The sequence below is a fragment of the Balaenoptera musculus genome, chromosome 16 (genome assembly GCF_009873245.2).
Source record: "Balaenoptera musculus isolate JJ_BM4_2016_0621 chromosome 16, mBalMus1.pri.v3, whole genome shotgun sequence".
Classification (NCBI taxonomy): domain Eukaryota; kingdom Metazoa; phylum Chordata; class Mammalia; order Artiodactyla; family Balaenopteridae; genus Balaenoptera; species Balaenoptera musculus.
The window spans coordinates 78,379,588-78,398,355 of NC_045800.1; the positions used below are offsets into that span (position 1 = coordinate 78,379,588).

Genomic DNA, 18,768 nt, shown 5'->3' on the forward strand with positions numbered 1-18,768 from the left:
CTTAAACACTCTGCAAGCACATTCCTAATGAGGGGCCCTTGCATTGCCTCGTTCTTTCCAGAATGGTCAAGAACTTAGTACTTCTCCCTCCCTCACTTCATTCTGCTCAAATATCACTGCCTCAGAAAGGCCTTCCCTAAACACCCTTTGTGAAAGGGTGAGTCCTTGCCTTATCGCTCTCCACCCTGTTACTACTCTGCTTTTCTTCACAGCCCTTATGGGTTCTGAAATTATATCACTTACTTACATTGTTTACTTTTCCCCTACTATATATAAACAGCACGGGGCAAGGACTTTGGCTATTCCTGTTAACAATCGCATCTGAGTTATTTGCAAAGAGTAGGGGCTCAACTGAAACTCTGCTTAATGAATAGGGAAAAGATTGTTCAATTTCCTTTAGTTTCTGTTCCATAGAAAATAGCAGAGTGCCCATAAATAACTTCAATGCCCCTATTAAAACCCGAATGTTTGAGTAGCCTGAAAAGGCTTTACCCCACCTTGGAATTCGAAGTGGACTCCAAGAAGCAAAGTCTGTTGCCAAACCCTTCTGCGGCCAAACACAGCTTCTGCTGCTCTTTGTGGATGGTTGCAGTACACTGCAGAACCACTTCATCATCCTGCAGAAGGGAGGAGAAGAGAAAAAAGTGAGATCTGGCATTACTTAGTCTAAATCAGATCCGCAAGGTTATTATTTAATGCTTTTTAAAATCAGAAAAAAATAGGGACTTCCCTGGTGGCTCCGTGGTTAAGAATCCACCTGCCAATGCAGGGGACACGGGTTCGATCCCTGGTCCAGGAAGATCCCACATGCCATGAAGCAACTAAGCCGGTGAGCCACAACTACTGAGCCTGCACTCTAGAGTCCGTGAGCCACAACTACTGAGCTCACGTGCCGCAACTACCAAACCCAGCACGCCTAGAGGCCGTGCTCCACAACAAGAGAAGCCACCACAATGAGAAGCCCACGCACCGCAAGGAAGGGTAGCCCCCGCTCGCCGCAACTAGAGAAAGCCTGCACGCAGCAACGAAGACCCCAATGCAGCCAAAAATAAATAAATAAATTTGTGAAAAATTAAAAAAAATAAAATCAGAGAAAAATAAATATAAGAACAACTGTCCCCGAAAAAGCCAGAGGATCAATTCCTAGTGTATTTTGATTTGCAAAAAAAGATAACTGGGTAGGGGGAGGCGGGAGAAGTTATTGCTATTCCAGGCAATCAACAGCTTTTTTTTTTTTTTTTACTGCCATTACTGATCCCCAAAGGCAACCTGCATGGAGAAAAGCAAAATACAGGATTTCCATGTTAGCGCTCCTACACACTGCTTTAAATCATCAAAACTATCAAAAAATGGCCTGACATATTCCTGGGACATCAAGTATTATCAAGAATGGAACAGATTCTACTAGCAGGCACACACACATCGTTCCAAAACTGGCACAGGAAAACAGGTCAATAACAGAGCTTCTGGGTTCAAATCAACCTGAAAAGTCATCTTAGTTCAACCACACGTTGGCGACTTGATCATCTTTGAAATGATCCTGGATTGCTTAAAAATGTACAGAGAGGTGATTTGTTAGTTCAGTCCTCTGCAATCCAACACTTGGTTTCCAATCAATTAACTAAGCAGGGTTACAGGAAAAACTGTACAAGGGAAAGAGGATCCACGGGATGACTCAGTACAGGCAGCACGAGCACGACAAGATGCGCGGGCTTTAGAATTAGCAATAGCTGGGTTCTTACCCCAGTTCTGCCGTCTACAAAATGAGGAGGGAAGTGAGATCTAGTAACTTACACAGTGACTGACATACAAAAGGCCCTAAATCAACAAGAAATGCAAGATATCATTATCATTTTTTAACAGGTTCTAAGTGGCAAGTGCCTAAAAAGTCTAGCCATTTATATTTTGACATTTCAACCTCAAAGAAACAGGATACTTAACAGAGGAAAAAAACAACAAATATACTCATCGACCCTTTTAATTAGAATCAAAGCGAAAAAGGAATATGAGTACATGCTAGAAGATGCTCACCATGGTAGAATGGTAGAGTGGAGGTGATAAGATATGGCGAATATTCAAAAGCAGAAAACAAGTCTTTTTGGTTAACGTGAAGAATATGCTTTATCAACTGGAAAAGTACAGCTGTAATTTAATACAAACGCTTATCATGCTATATATTTGCTTTATTTCCTGTGTGGTAGCAGCAATACCTAATAGCTGGCTCATAGCACCGGTCACAGCCAAGTCCAATCTCTTAATAATTAGCTCCCAACTATCCCCACAGAGCTCACTGATTTCCAGTGAGCATTCAATTGTTACATTTTACAAGTCAACTGCTAAAAAAAAACAGCACTATTTTCATATAATGAGTACATCTGAATATTAACTCATGTTCAGCATGGCTATAATAAAAAATAATGAAATATCTTTGTTGTTTATATAATCTGCAAGATCAAAGATACATCATGTTTTCCAAATAGGTGGTATAGTAACAAAGAACTGAATTGTGCTGATGTGCTCAATGCCTTCCCAAACCGCCACAGTCTTTTGCTATCTTGTCTCACCCTCTGGAACTAACTCTAGCGAGTAAACTACACTCTTGGGTAAGATAGGCTCATTTGGATACTGGAGGCTATCTAAACACAGTTAGTAAATAATTACTGTAATGTACTAATTAAAGACGTTTTAGGAATGAGAATGAGAAGATACAGCAAGGTATAAGGCAGGTGAGAATAAGAGTGCTACCCAGTAAGCCTGAAAGAAGAGAAGGTGTACCATATTTACCAAAAATATAGTGTATGCCAGACCTGGCATTAATTTATTTAATCCTCACAATATCCCAGTAATATACAGATTATCCACAGATACACAGATCAGGAAAATGAGGCTCAAAGTAACTTGTTACTCACAGAAGGCTGATCATACTTATTTCCAAGAACTGGTCATTAAACCTAATTTATCTGAATGTAAAAGTCCTCAACCCCACACTGCTTCCAGAGGCTCAGTTGATTTTTTAAGACACTTGTTATCTACAGAAGTACTTCTCAGTCTTTAACATGCATCCTTTCACCTGTAGGTCTTGCTAAAATACAAGGTCTTGGGTAGATTCTGCATTTCTAACAAGTGCTCAAGTATGAGGGGGATTCAGAATGGGTCCCAGAAAGGATATGGATCCCAGAAAAGATGTGAGAAGTCTTTTATAAGAGTTTGGAGGCAGTCAGTAACAGCTGAATATTAAAATAAGTCTGTGGACTTTGGACAGAACCAGAAATGAGAGCACATTTCTCGAGATGCTCATTAATATGTGATACAAACCAACTATATAAGGGAAAGGAACCAACAATGTACTGAAATGTACTCTATTAAATTAATAAAACCAACTCACTTGTGCAGTTTCCTTACAATTTAGTGCCTCGACACTGTGTGATGAAGCGCTTGGCCACCAAGCAACACCGAGTTCAGGGAGCTCTGCCACGCCACTAACAAGAGAGCCGTGACTACAGCTTTCAACTATGATCCAACTTTGATGGATCCTAGCCTGACACACTTATAAGACTTTTTCCAGTTTATCTGGGAGCTGTTTCTATTTTACATTCCAGTAAATGAAGAGTTCCTTTTTGACTGAAAGTGAAATATACTGAGCACTGATGAACCAAACACCAATTCGCAAACACCCGCCTATTAATTAACCCATCATTCATCTCAAAGCACAATTTTTCCTCCAGAACCACTGTGGTTGGAGAGCCTACTGACTATGCATTTTAAAAGCTCTGATAAAGAGCTTTATTTTTAATTATTATAACCCATGTGCAATAAATCTGGTTATTGTCAACATATACATGTGGGCATAAGATATCAGTATACACATTCACACACACGAAATCTATTTTCTATTCCAAAAAGAAAGACTAAACACTGCCTAATACTGATGGGATCCAAAGAGTTAACACTGCTCAGGTAACAGAACAATAAGGATACATTAAAATATGACTTCTGGGGTAATAAGGCATCTTCTGAATTAGTCTTTGCTACCCAGGCCCCGAAGTCCAGACTCCTAACTTAACTCTCATTTCTTGCGTTCATATTTTGGTTGTATGTGCCATTGGTGTACCTTAATCCATAAAAACTAAAATCACCCTTCAATATTCACCACCTTTTGGTATACTTTGTTTTTTGAGTTCCCATGTCATATACCTAGTACCTAGGGCAACAAATTTTTCAACTCACAAGAAATCACATTCCATAAACAAAATTCTACAAAAATAAATTGTGTTTATGTTTTTAGTTCATTTAAAATTTCAAAGTCTGTTAATTAGTTAACCATGAATGACTAGCATGATGAGATAATATCTTGCTGTTTCTGGAAATGCCTGAACCTACACCAATCCTATTGTATAAAACAAAGAAACAAAATTACTAATCTTTCTTTATAAAATTCTGAAAAAAAAATTTTTTTAATCTTTTAGAAGAAACTTCATGAACAATTAGATAAATGGCAGTGCTTAACTAAAAGTGATACCCAGCTTACAGTCATCAAGTCCTATGACGTCTACTCCATCAATATCTTTCAACTCCATCAATTTCTCACCACCCTAACTACCATCATCTCTTGTTTGGACATCTTCAAAACCCGTGGAATAGTTTTCCATACTGAAAACCCCCTTCCAACAGTGCTTCACCTTGAGGTCACACCATCACCCTGACTATACTGCTTCCTGGCTTAAAACTTTGTAAAAAGTGGCTTCCCACTGCTGTAAGTAAAAAGACCGAAAACATCCTCTAGCCTACAAGACCCTGCATTGCATGGTCTGTGCCAGCCCAACATTTCCTCCTACCAATCTTCCTTCATTCCTATGCTGCTATAGGACTTTTGCACATGTCATTAAACCTGTTCTCCATCCTCTAGCTAAGATATTATCATCTTTCAAATCTCAATTCAAGCATCCTTTCCAGACGGTAGCCTTCCCTACCACCAGGCTAAGGCAGTTCCTTTGTTTTGTGTCACTATTTTCCTTCCTTCAGTTTCCTCAATTGTCACTATCCATCCATTTATGTAGTTATGAGAGTATACAGTATCTAACACAGTGCCTGGCAAATATACACAAATGATTATTTTTCGTAATCTACTTTATGATTACTCATAAACATGTGCTGCCACGTTGACAAACGGAGTTGCTTTTTAGAATTGCCAAGGTAAGATCCTATTTAATTTCCAATTAAAGTGAGTATTGTATGATCTCATTAAGTGATTTCATGGTTACATGCACCAGGAAATAGGGCAGTACTGGGGGAAAATCACCAATCCTATCACATCCATGAAAAATTTTAATGTATCATAAGTATCCATTGGATCCCTGGGGAAAAAGCAATCTAGTCCTTCATTTCCCCCTTATTTCCACATAAACATCATAAAACTTGGATTACAACTCTTTCCATATACAATCTAAGCTATCAAGCATATTGTACTCTTGAAAAGTCAAAAAATGCTCTTAATATCTCTGGTCATTAAAAAGTGCCTCATATCACACCAGGTACCTCCCTTAGACTCTTACTAGGCTTGTCTTTCAAAATGTTTATCCAGGTTTAGACTTTCTGTAAGTAGCCCTCTCCCTCAGTTCCATCCTGATAATTTTCCCCCAGTTAGCTCCAACTCAAAAAGTTCACCATCTGTATTGTATCCAATGCTATCTGCCAAGCAGGTCAGATTAAACTCCATGGAAACCGGGTGTCCAATAAAAATAAACGTTTTACTTAAAACCCAAGGGAATCATACCACTGTTCAATTTAGACCACTGCTCCATAAATATACGTTGGATTGAATTCCTTTTATTAAACGCTCCTGTATTTTTCCTATGACCTTACAGCTCTTCAGCACAGAGATCAATTATTTATGGGGGGAAAGCCAGCACTACAATACTGCATTCCAGGCAATTTTGTGAGGAGTAAATAAGACATGATTTCTCTAACAAATGCTTCCACGTCTGCTGTAACAGTACAAGATGGAAAATAATTATCAAATAACACCACCAACAGCTCCTTTCAAACATTCATTTATCACTGAAATATTTTCTGAGGACATAATATGTGCTAGGAAATGTTCTAAGCCCTTGAGATGATTTACGAAATAAATCAAAGATCCCTGAACTTATTAGGCTTACATTCTAGCAGGGAATACAGACAATAAACAAAAAGACAGTAAGTTCGTAAATTATGTTAAAGGTGAAAAGTCTATGTTAAAAAAATAAAATTGGAACAGGGTAAGGGGCTCATAGTGCTGCGGTGGTGGGGAAGATTGAAATTATGAATAAAATTAATGGGTTTCATTGAGACAAAGACTTGAAGCAGGGAAGGGGCGTTAGCTATGTGAGTATCTGCAGAATGGGCAGTCCAGGCAGAAGCAAGGCCAGTGAAAGCCTCTCAGGCAGAAGAGTATCTGGCATGTTCAAGAAACAGGGAGGATGTCAATGAAGCTGGAGTGGATTAAGCCAGGGGGAAGAGGATGGTGGGAGATGAGGTCGGAGACAGCAGAGCCAGATCAAGACAGGCCCTGACCCCAGCCTAAAAGCCAAAAGCCTTTGGCTTTTACTGAGGAACAGGGAGTCTGTGCCATAAATAAATGAAGAGTTAAGTACGATTGTTATGCTTTTGAGTATTAACAGATGAGAAGAAGAGGCATTGTGAGAGTAAATCCCCGTTATCCAGCAAAGTGGTTGAACAGGATTCAAACCTGAGTCCACCTGACTCTATAACCTAGACTCCTAACCTCTGTGCTGTACTACCTCCTATGATATAAAATCACTGCACTAACAGTCTGGCTAGGAATCTACCCAGAAACTAACCCTAGTATAAGCCCCTGGTTTCCATTCATCAAAAATGTTTTAGCGATGTGGCTATAGGTAAAGTGAATAAAGTTACTATATGCAGATTTAACTGTGTTAAAAACAAAACCAAATGAAAAACAAAATCACATGAAAAACAAACTTACATAACAAGAAAATTTCTTTGAATGGAGGAGTAGCAGGCAATGGTGAGGTGAGAAAAAGAAGGTTGTCTGTATCATTAGTAGTATCATTAGTAGGTAATTAAAATTTAGTCAATGGTTAAATTTTCGACTGAGAAACGGCTGTCCAAAGTAGTGCTACTTAATGGATTTTTAGGAAAGGAGAGAGAAAGGCAAAGCAGAAGACAGAGATCAATACAGACAGAAGAGGAGGAAGGGATCTTTTTAACTTCCATTTCAGAGATGGAAAAATACCTATTTTTCTGGGCTACTGTAGAAAGAATGAACGTATTAACATCTGCCATATCCTTCAGAACTCTTTAAAATACTTGATAAAATTAAGTTGTTGGCTCTGAACTCAGCAGAGCATCTTCCTCTTCAATTAACTGCTTTTCCACTTTTCTTATTACCCTAAAACCTAGGAAACAGGAGCGGTGGTGAACCAAGATGGCAGAGGATGTCCCCAGGGCAGGCAAAGGAGGTGGCACTCTGCAGGGAGCTTCCAAACTGAAATGAAGCCCACAAAAAGCTGGCCTGATTTTTAGTATCACCATGTACAGGCAATTCTAAACTCTGTCAGAGAATACAGTTCTACCCACCTGGCTGCCTGCTGCCTCTTCCTGTGGACCACATGTCCGAGCTGCTAAAGCACCAGCAGAAAGCTACGCGCACGCGCGCGCACACACACACGCACACATACAGCAACTGGTATATTAAACAGCACAAATAATTTATAGATGAAGGTACAATCCTGTAATCTGATCCCAACTACAGAAGAACGGACGTAGATCAGGACTGATGTACCCCTAAGACCACATGAGGAAACCATTTCAGCATCACGACATGTTGTATCCCATCTACTCTCCTGTGAAATTTTATTTCAAAATGTGTGAAAACACTTTGAAACTGCCCTCATGAATATCACCCAAGACAGTGATGGCAAACTATATTTCTTAGTAGAAAGTAAGGAAGAAGTAAAAAAGTTTCCCAGAGACCACTAGGTAAAGGAAATTTCTTTGTTCTTAGGTTTTATTTTTTAGTTTCTCTTTTAAAGATTTTTTTGATGTGGACTATTTTTAAAGTCTTTATTGAACTTGTTACAATATTGCTTCTGTTTTATGTTTTGGTTTTTCTGGCTTCGAGACATGTGGGATCTTAGCTCCCCTATCAGGGAATGAACCCGCACCCCCCCTACACTGGAAGGCGAAGTCTTAACCATTGGACCACCAGGGAAGTCCCTGCTCTTAGGTTTTAAATCCTTGAAAATAAGTACATTTCTGAAATATTTTAAATAATTTTTAAATTAGAATTTTAAAAGATACAGGAAAATGAAGAGCCTATAATAGCTTGGATAACATATGAGGTCATAATCATAAAAATAGAAGCAGTTACAAAAATTAAGCATTTAATTTGACCTTTGTCATAAGAGAATTGACATGCAAGTGAAAAATCAGATCTAGAAAGACTGAACATATTTCAGACATTCTAACTCAGTATCTGTTTCATGTGAGATAGAGATTAAAGTTGACAGATACAGTCACCAACAATAACATCAACAGAAATGTACCTTTTCCCCTTTTCCACTTGGAAAATAGCATGCATAAAATCTGTGTTCCTAGCTCTGAAATGATCTGAATTTCCTACTTGGCATTGAAGATTGCCTCACATGTAAAGATGAAATTCATCTTAATATGTGTGCTGAGTATGAGACTGTTATCCTGACTTTCTCACATCTATACATGGAATACACCCACAGAAACAGCTAGTAAAGAAAATCAGTGCTCTTACTTGCACATAAAGCATTGACATCACACATGGAGACAAGCAGAGTAACTGAGCACTCAATAATGTCTCCCTGTCACCTGGTTGATGCTCAAGCATAAAGTATTAAGAGACCAAAGAGAGTGCCGGATGGGCTGGCCCCTTAGGAGTCATTCTGCAACTACACCAGAGAGTGTACCTATTGTACAAAGTATCACTTAGATATGATGCTTCTATGAAAAATTAAGTGTATTTATTCATATGACTCTGAAATACTTAGTAGCTATGCAGAACAGATGAGACCCATATTTAACTATAAAAATATGTGTATGTTATACATAATATATTGCTTGAGATTTTGCATGCATATTTTAGAATATTCAAAGTTCTGCTCCTCCTCTCTGCAGAATGGCAGAGACCCGGGGAGAAAGCTGTAGAGCTTCTCAAAGATCCACACCAGACTTGAATGCATAAACCACATTAAAGTCCTGAAGAGCAGACAACTGTGTACAAATTATTGCAACATTTTAAGGAAGGATAACGAAAAGATTTTATGTAAAGGAAGAATGCTGAAAAGACAAAAAAAGATGGAGAAATAATTTTAGAGGCAATTTTCAAGATCTGAATCTATATATCAATAACTCTTTATTTCAAGACAGGCAATTTCTGACTCCTGAGGACACTATGCTTTCTTGTATTACATATACACAGACTCTCTCCCTCTCTCTCTCTCATATATACAAGTCTATGACCTCCAGTAAGTGCAATTCTCTTGTTACCGCAGAACACAAGGACAAATTTTTAAGACTGATCAAAAAAATAAATAAATAACAGCCATCTGGACATATACATATTATACCACCCACTGGAGAATAAACACCAAAGGGTTTTTAGCAAAAACACGGAGCATGAAATAATATTATTCATAGGAACTATTTTACTCTTGTTTCTGGGATATGTTTTGATATGTACCTCCCCACCTGCATTTTTATGCAAGGCTTTCATAGCTCAAAGTGTAGGGACATAACATTTATCTATGGATTCATAGGCTTGCTTTTGAAAAACAGGGAAATATGAGTCTGCAATTTCGGCCTCCAATTTACTTCTGTAATTGGCAAACTTATTAAATTCTGTTCTTGCTAATTATAAATATTTAATTCTGTTCTTGCTAATTATAAATGTAATTCTTTAATTAAAATGGAGATTGCCATGCAGTGCACCAAAACCTCCATATTTTTATAGGCTTTCAATAAATTTCCTCACTTTTCTTGCAATCCGTGAATATTTCAGCTGAAGGGTTTTCTCTGACTTGGGAACAAATCACGAACCACCAAACTATACCTGAGCATTAAGCTATTTCTGATAAGAGCCAGGTTGTACATATGCACTCTAGAAAGTGAGTACAAGCAAAATAGCAATTTTCAGCCTTTCTGTTGTTTTCACTCAGCTTAACCCAAGTATTATAAACATCAGCAAAAGGTTACTTTGTACTTGAAGCAAAATCATGATACAAATATTAGGACCAGCTTTTGAAAAGCTTGGTGCTGAACTCACAAGTGCCAGTTTACAAGGGGTCAAATATAATGGATGGAAAATACAAAAGTTACCCAGATAAAGTGAGACACACAAAGTATCTGTTACAGAAATCTTGTGTGTGTGCAAAAAGAGCCCCCTAGAGCCCAATTAGAAACTCAGTGTCTTTATCTATTAGGTGGAAGTTATATAATAATGTTATGTAATAACAAGTTTTATAACAGTATAATAAGTTACATAGTAAGAATTAATATAGTAAGTTATATAATAATAACTGGCCCACTATACATAACTATTATTTAATCATTTGTAATACTAAATAATATGAATTAATACTAAATAATATGAATTAATAATATGTAATACTAAATAATATGACCAGACTCAGAGTTTAAATCCCAGCTCTCCAGCTCTCCTTTTTCTAGTCACTGTGATTGTCAGTAGTTTCATCTATGAAATGAGAGAACACCTACCTTACACGGTTGTTGCATGCAAGGGATTAAATTAATCAAGAATCTAATATTTACAAAGTGCACGGGAAAGGGTGCCCAGAATATAAAAGATGATTAATAATTGTTATTTCATCATTCCTATTTTTGTAAGAAGTAAATTCACTTATTCAAGACATGACCACCAACATAGCAGAACAAGTTCTTGCACCCATGGAGCTTATACTCAAGGAAGAGATAAATAATAAGTAAATGAATAGTTTATAAAATTTAACATCAGATAGTGATAAGAGCCAAGAATACAAAAGGACAAGTCAAAGATATCAAGAGTAATGAAGGGGATTATTATATTAGAGGCTGGTCAGAATCAGTTTCTCTGATGAGAAGACTATGAACAAAGATCAGAATAAACTTGGGAGTGAGCACGTGGAATATTCCAGGCAGGGAAGGGCAGCAAACACAGCAACCCTGCACTAGGAAAGGGTCTGGTGAGCGAGGGGCTGGGGGGATGAGTAGAAGAAACAATGGCAGAAACTTAGCAGGGCTGGATCCAGAGGGGATTGTAGGTCATGGGAAGGACTCTGGAGTTTGGTCCAAGTATGATACTAGCAATCTACAGCTTTAATGCAATCCCTATCAAAATACCCATGACATTTTTCACCGAACTAGAACAAATAATCCTAGAATTTATGTGGAACCACAAAACACTGAGAATTACCAAAGCAATCCTGGGGGAAAAAAAACAAAGCTGGAGGTATAACCCTTGCAGACTTCAGACTACAATACAAAGCTATAGTAATCAAAACAGCGTGTACTGGCACAAAAACAGACAAACAGATCAATGGAACAGAATAGAGAGCTCAGAAATAAATCCACACACCTATGGTCAATTAACCTCAAAGACAAAGGAGGCAAGAATATACAATGGAGAAAATACAGTCTTCAACAAGTGGTGCTGGAAAAGCTGAACAACTACATGTAAAAGGATGAAATTAGAAGATTCTCTAACACCATATACAAAAATAAACTCAGGGCTTCCCAGGTGGCGCAGTGGTTGAGAATCTGCCTGCCAATGCAGGGGACATGGGTTCGAGCCCTGGTCTGGGAAGATCCCACATGCCGCGGAGCGGCTAGGCCCGTGAGCCACAACTGCTGAGCCTGCGCATCTGGAGCCTGTGCTCCGCAGCCAGAGAGGCCGCGATGGTGAGAGGCCCGCGCACCGCGATTAAGAGTGGCCCCCACTTGCCGCAACTAGAGAAAGCCCTCGCACAGCAACGAAGACCCAACACAGCAAAAATAAATAAATAAATAAATAATTATTTAAAAAAAATAAAAAATAAAAAATAAACTCAAAATGGTTTAATGATCTATTTTTTTTTTTTTTTTTTTTTTTTTATATGAATGGCTGGATTTTTATTTTATTTATTTATTTATTTATTTATTTGTCTGTGTTGGGTCTTCGTTTCTATGCGAGGGCTTTCTCTAGTTGTGGCAAGCGGGGGCCACTCTTCATCGCGGTGCGCGGGCTTTTCACTGTTGCGGCCTCTCTTGTTGCGGGGCACAGGCTCCAGACGCGCAGGCTCAGTAGTTGTGGCTCACGGGCCTAGTTGCTCCGCGGCATGTGGGATCTTCCCAGACCAAGGCTCGAACCCGTGTCCCCTGCATTAGCAGGCAGATTCTCAACCACTGCGCCACCAGGGAAGCCCCTAATGATCTAAATGTAAGACAAGACATCATAAAACTCCTAGAAGAGAACATAAGTGAAAAATTCTTTGATATAGATCGTAGTAGTATTTTCTTAGATCTCTATCTGAAGAAATAAAAGCAAAAATAAAAAATGGGACCTAATCAAACTTAAATGCTTTTCCACAGTAAAGGAAACCATCAACAAAATGAAAAGACAATCTACAGAATGGGAGAAAATATTTGCAAATGATGAGACCTACAAGGGGTTACTACCCAAAATATACAAACAGCTTATACAACTCAATATCAAAGAAACAAACAATTCCATCATAAATGGGCAGAAGACCTAAATAGACACTTTTCCAAAGAAGACATACAGATAGCTAACACGCATATGAAAAGGTGCTCAACATCACTAATTATTAGAGAAAATAATGCAAATAAAAACTACAATGAGGTAGCATCACACACCAGTCAGAATGGCTATCATCGAAAAGTCTACAAAAAATAAAATGCTGGAGAGGATGTGGAGGAAAGGGAACCCTCTTGCACTGTTCGTGAGAATGTAACTTGATACTGGCACTATGGAGAACAGTGTGGAGGTTCCTTAAAAAACTAAAAATAGAACTACTATATGATCCAGCAATTCCACTCCTGGGTACCTATAAAGAAAGAAATGAAAACTCTAATTCAAAAAGATATCTGCACCCCAATGTTCACAGCAGCAGTATTTACAATAGCCAAGACATGGAAACAACCCAAGTGCCCATCAACAGACAACTGGCTTAAGAAGGTGTTGTATGTGTATGTATATATACACACGCATATATACACATATATACATATGTATACATATAATATGTATATATATACACATACACACACACACACACACACACACACAGAAATATTAGCCATAAAAAAGAATGAAGGACTTCCCTGGTGGCGCAATGGTTAAGCATCCGCCTGACAATGCAAGGGACATGGGTTTGAGCCCTGGTCCGGGAAGATCCCACATGCCACAGACCAACTAAGCCTGTGCGCCACAACTACTGAGCCTGCACTCTAGAGTCCGCGAGCCCCAACTACTGAGCCCGTGTCCCACAACTACTGAAGCCCATGTGCCTAGAGCCGTGCTCCGCAACGAGAGAAGCCACCGCAATGAGAAGCCTGAACACCACAACAAAGAGTAGCCCCCGCTCACCGCAAATAGAGAAAGCCCACGCACAGCAACGAAGACCCAATGCAGCCAAAAATAAATAAATAAATTTTTTAAAAAAGAATGAAATATTGCCATTTGCAGCAACATGGATGGACCAAGAGAATATTATGCTTTGTGAAATAAGTCAGACAGAGAAAGACAAATACTATATGACATCACTTATATGTGGAATCTAAAAAATAATACAAATAAATCTATATACAGAAACAGACTCACAGACATAGAAAACAAACTTATGGTTACCAAAGGGGACAGAGAGTGGGGGAGGCACAAATTAGGAGTATGGGATTAACAGATACCAACTACTATACACAAAATAGATAAGCAACAAGGATTTACTGTATAGAACAGGAAATTATACCCAATATCTTGTAATAACCAATATGGAATAAGCAAAAACTGAATCACTGTGCTGTACACATGAAACTAATACAATATTATAAATCAACTACAGTTCAATAATAAGTAAATAAGTAAGAAAGATGAAAACCATAGAGGGCTGTGAGCAGAGGAGAGATGTAACTAATTTCCATGTTAAAAGAATCACACTGTCTGCCATGTTGAGAACACAAATACTATTTGAAAGGTTCTCACTGTAGCCGAAGCAAAAGATGATGGTGGTTTGTATTAGAGTGTTGCCTGTGGAAGTGTTGGGAAGTGGTCAGAATTTGAGTATAATTTAAAAGTAGAGCTGACAGTATACGGGATGGAGATAGAGAAGAAAAAGAATATGTTAAGGTTTCAGGCTTGAACACCTGGTTAAATGCTGGTACCATGTCCTGAAATGGGGAGCATTGGAGGAAAACAGTTTGCAGCAGGGGAGGGGCTTGTGAAGGCAAGTTTGGACATATTAGGTCTGTGATGACTTTCATCCAAATGAGGTCTCAAGTAGGCAGCTGGAGATATAACTCTGGAATTGAGGGAAAATGCCATGGCTGAAGATAAATACTTAGGAGTCAACAGTATGAAAATGTATTTAAAGACCAGGATACTAGTCGAGGGGAATCAATGGGTAAACAACAACTAGAGAATCTAAAAGTGAACCCTAAACCTAGTGCACACCGACATCAGAGGGTTCAGATGAGAGAATTCAATAAAGGAGAATTATAGTGAACGGGCTGTAAGGGAGAAGGAAAACCAGGAGCCAAGTCAGATAAACGAGCTACAAAGGAAAAAACAGTCCTAGCTGCTTTCTGAGCAGAGCGCTATGCAGAAGCTGAGTGAGATGAAGGCTTAGAATTACCATCACGGCTGGCAACGTGGTGTTCATTGGGGGTCTTGCCAAAGGTCATTTCAGTGGAGTAATGGGGATCAGATCCAGAACAGAGGGGATTTAGGAGAGAATGAGAGGAGAGGATGTAGACCAGCAGGAATAGACAACCCTTGAATTCTGCTAAAAAGAGGAGCAGAGAAATGGTACAGTAGCTGGAGGGGGATATAGAGTTAAGGAAGGAAATATCTGGGGGCTTCTGTAATATTTCAGGTATTCTTCTGGGCACTATGGGGAGAGGTGATCAAAACAGACAAAACTCCTGCTCTCCTGGGGAAGTATAATAGGCGAAACAGACAATAAACAAATAGAGATAGAGAAAGAGAGAGAGAGAGAGAGAGAGATAGGTTGGGGAAATTATATAAATAAAATAAAGCAGGCTAGGGCAAAGAAAGGATGGGAGTTGATATTTTAAATGGCTATACAGGGAAGACCTCTCTGACAAAATGCCATTTGTCTGAATGAAGTGAGAGAGCAAGCCATGAAGATATCTAAGGAAGATGTTCTTGATGTGCTTGGGAAATATATTATCATATGTTTATATACGGATAGGAATAATCCTGAAAAAAAACCCAATAAAGAAAAAAGGCTTGTAATTCAGGGAGAGATGGGGTCAGTGCACCTCCGCCTGGGGGTTGAGAGCACAGGTGGAGGCAGTGGCCTCAGGTAGGAGCAAGGGTGGGGTTCCTGGAAGGTGACTGATTCAGTGGTGGGAGGAGGCAGAAGTTCTCTTCCAAGGGCTTCTGTTTTCTCAGTGGAATAAGAAGTAAGGTAGCAGCTGGGAGCGAGAAAGGAAGACAGGGTTTGAGGAATGCAGGACAGTAAAGCTGCCTGGGGAAACAGAGGAGGACTGCCAGGATCCACTTGAGGTTAGAGCCCTAAACATTAGATGATACACATTTAAATGAGAGAATGTCTACAAACTCTAAAATACTATGGAATCATGTGATACTATTTTTTTAAAAAATGGGAGAAGAAAGATAATGGCTGAGTAGAGAGGATAAAGTACACTACAAGTATGGACACAGGTTGGACATTGCAAGTCAAGTATTATGAAAATGCTTGGACAAGTACGCTCAAAGCACTTAGAGTCCACCGGGAAGAGAGAACAAGTAGATAACTGATTGTCCTAGAGTAAATGTGTACTACAGCACCATGACCGAAAAAAGCTCAGGATGCTAAAGGAGCAGAGACAAGGCTGGATGAGTCACACTGGGAGTATTGTCATGGCCTCCTGCTGTGCCTTTGTCTCTCTATTTTAAAAAAAAAATTTTTAATTGAAATATAGTTATTTACAATGTTTCAGGTGTACAGCAAAGTGATTCAGTTATATATATATAGAGAGAGAGACATAGATACATGTTCTTTTTCAGATTTCTTTTCCATTATAGGTTATCACAACATACTGAACATAGTTCCCTGTGCTATACAGTAGGTTCTTGTTGTTTATCTATTTTATATATTATAGTGTATATCTGTCAAATTTACCTTTTAATGTAACAGACTTCTCTAGAGCTGTTCCCTGTCTGCTATCCAGTTCAATTCATCCCAGTACAACTTGAGGCATATTAGGAAAGGCTGTTACAGTGGCCTAAAAAAAATGTACTGCCACAGGGTCAAAGTATAAATTACTCTGCAAATCTTGAAGTAGATGGATGGAATTCCTCATCGGGACCACGATTCACAAATTCATCACACTTCCTGCTTACACCTTTCTTTTCCTAGACTACAATCTTCAAAGACAAGGACCATGTCTCATTCTTGCTGCACTTGTGACAGCCATCATACCCAGAATATAAGAGATGCTCCATAAATGTTTGATAGATGAATGGATGAATTAGAAGGTACAAATTTAAAAACAACAAGAACAACAAAACTCCAGCCAACATGAGTTAAAAGAGCAATTTTCCCACTTTTTGCTGGTTAACCTTGGAATAATCCACTTCAACAAGACTCAATGATCTTATTCATCAAAAAATTACCCTTACCTACATCACACAATTATTATAAAGACTAATTAAATAAAATAAATCTAGTCCTTTGCAAACTGTGAAGTACCATATAATAGTTGGCTATTACTAACATCCACGTAACTGGTAACTTGGACTAGGAACAGAGGTCATGAACAAGGTCATACCCAGTTTCAGCAGCATGGAGAACCAATTAAAGACCTAATCGCCCATTAAGAACTTTGCACTGGTCAATGTTATCCAGAAAAGACAGACACTGGTATTAAGCAACACAAAGGCTAAAACAAATTGTAAAAAGGTATTCACTATGAGAAATACATAAACCACATCTGATTTGGACAAAGAAAGTATTAACCTTCCAAACGTACTCAGCAAAAATTTTGTCTACAAACTGGCACTTTAAATTCCACGGGTTTCTGATATCCTATGAAGGATGTTTAATTCAAAAACGTTTTAGATCTTCACATTAAAAAAAAAGTATCTAAGAGGACATTCAATGTCAAGCCATCTCTGTATGTCTTTTAAAAATCCAAAAGGGATTTTTTAGAAATCTCTCAATGTTGAAATAGTATCACAACTCAATCTTATTAAGTCTTATTATCATGAAAATTGGATTCATTCCTTTATTGCTTTACATGCCTCTCAGGGCAAATATACAGTCACATAAAAACATCCTTTTCTATCCTTTCTTAGCAATCAAACGGTAAAAAGACTATATTACAGTAGAAGGAGCTTCAAGATGGCGAAAGAGTAAGATGTGAAGATCACCTTCCTCCCCACAAATATATCAGAAATACATCAACATGTGAAACAACTCCTACAGAACACCTACTGAATGCTGGCAGAAGACCTCAGACCTCCCAAAAGGCAAGAATCTCCCCACGTACCTGGGTAGGGCAAAAGAAAAAAGAAAAAACAGAGACAAAGAATAGGGAAGGAACCTGCACCAGTGGGAGGGAGCTGTGAAGGAGGAAAGGTTTCCACACACTAGGAAGCCCCTTCGCGGGCGGAGACTGTGGGTGGCAGAGGGGGGAAACTTCAGAGCCACAGAGGAGAGCGCAGCCACAGGGGTGCGGAGGGCAAAGCGGAGAGATTCCCGCACGGAGAATCGGCGCCGAGCAGCGCTCACCAGCCCGAGAGGCTTGTCTGCTCACCCGCCGGGGCAGGCGGGGCTGGGAGCTGAGGCTCAGGCTTTGGTCGGATCGCAGGGAGAGGACTGGGGTTGGCGGCGTGAACACAGCCTGAAGGGGTTAGCACACCACAGCTAGCCGGGAGGGAGTCCGGGAAAAGGTCTGCAGCTGCCGAACAGGCAAGAGACTTTTTCTTGCCTCTTTGTTTCCTGGTGCACGAGGAGAGGGGATTCAGAGCGCCGCTTAAAGGAGCTCCAGAGACGGGCGCGAGCCGCGGCTATCAGCGTGGACCCCAGAGGCGGGCGCGAGCCGCGGCTATCAGCGCGGACCCCAGAGACGGGCATGAGACGCTAAGGCTGCTGCTGCCGCCACCAAGAAGCCTGTGTGCGAGCACAGGTCACTCTCCACACCGCCCCTCCCGGGAGCCTGTGCAGCCCGCCACCGCCAGGGTCCCGTGATCCGGGGACAACTTCCCCGGGAGAACGCACGGCGCGCCTCAGGCTGCTGCAACGTCACGCAGGCCGCTGAAGGCTCGCCCCGCATCCGTACCCTTCACTCCCCCCGGCCTGAGTGAGCCAGAGCCCCCGAAGCAGCTGCTCCTTTAACCCCGTCCTGAGAGAAGAACAGACACCCTCAGGTGACCTACATGCAGAGGCGGGTCCAACTCCAAAGCTGAACCCCAGGAGCTGTGCGAACAACGAAGAGAAAGGGAAATTTCTCCCAGCAGCCTCAGAAGCAGCAGATTAA

The 18,768-nt window shown here is 39.9% G+C and overlaps 1 protein-coding gene across 1 annotated transcript in view; it reads right to left on the bottom strand.

The window, feature by feature from the left end:
* The window catches only part of RYR2 (ryanodine receptor 2), a 740,642-nt gene that overhangs the window by 530,664 nt on the left and 191,210 nt on the right, over nt 1-18,768 (bottom strand). The window contains 1 exon segment of the mRNA XM_036828245.1: nt 498-617. Coding sequence (XP_036684140.1) covers nt 498-617 — 120 coding nt within the window.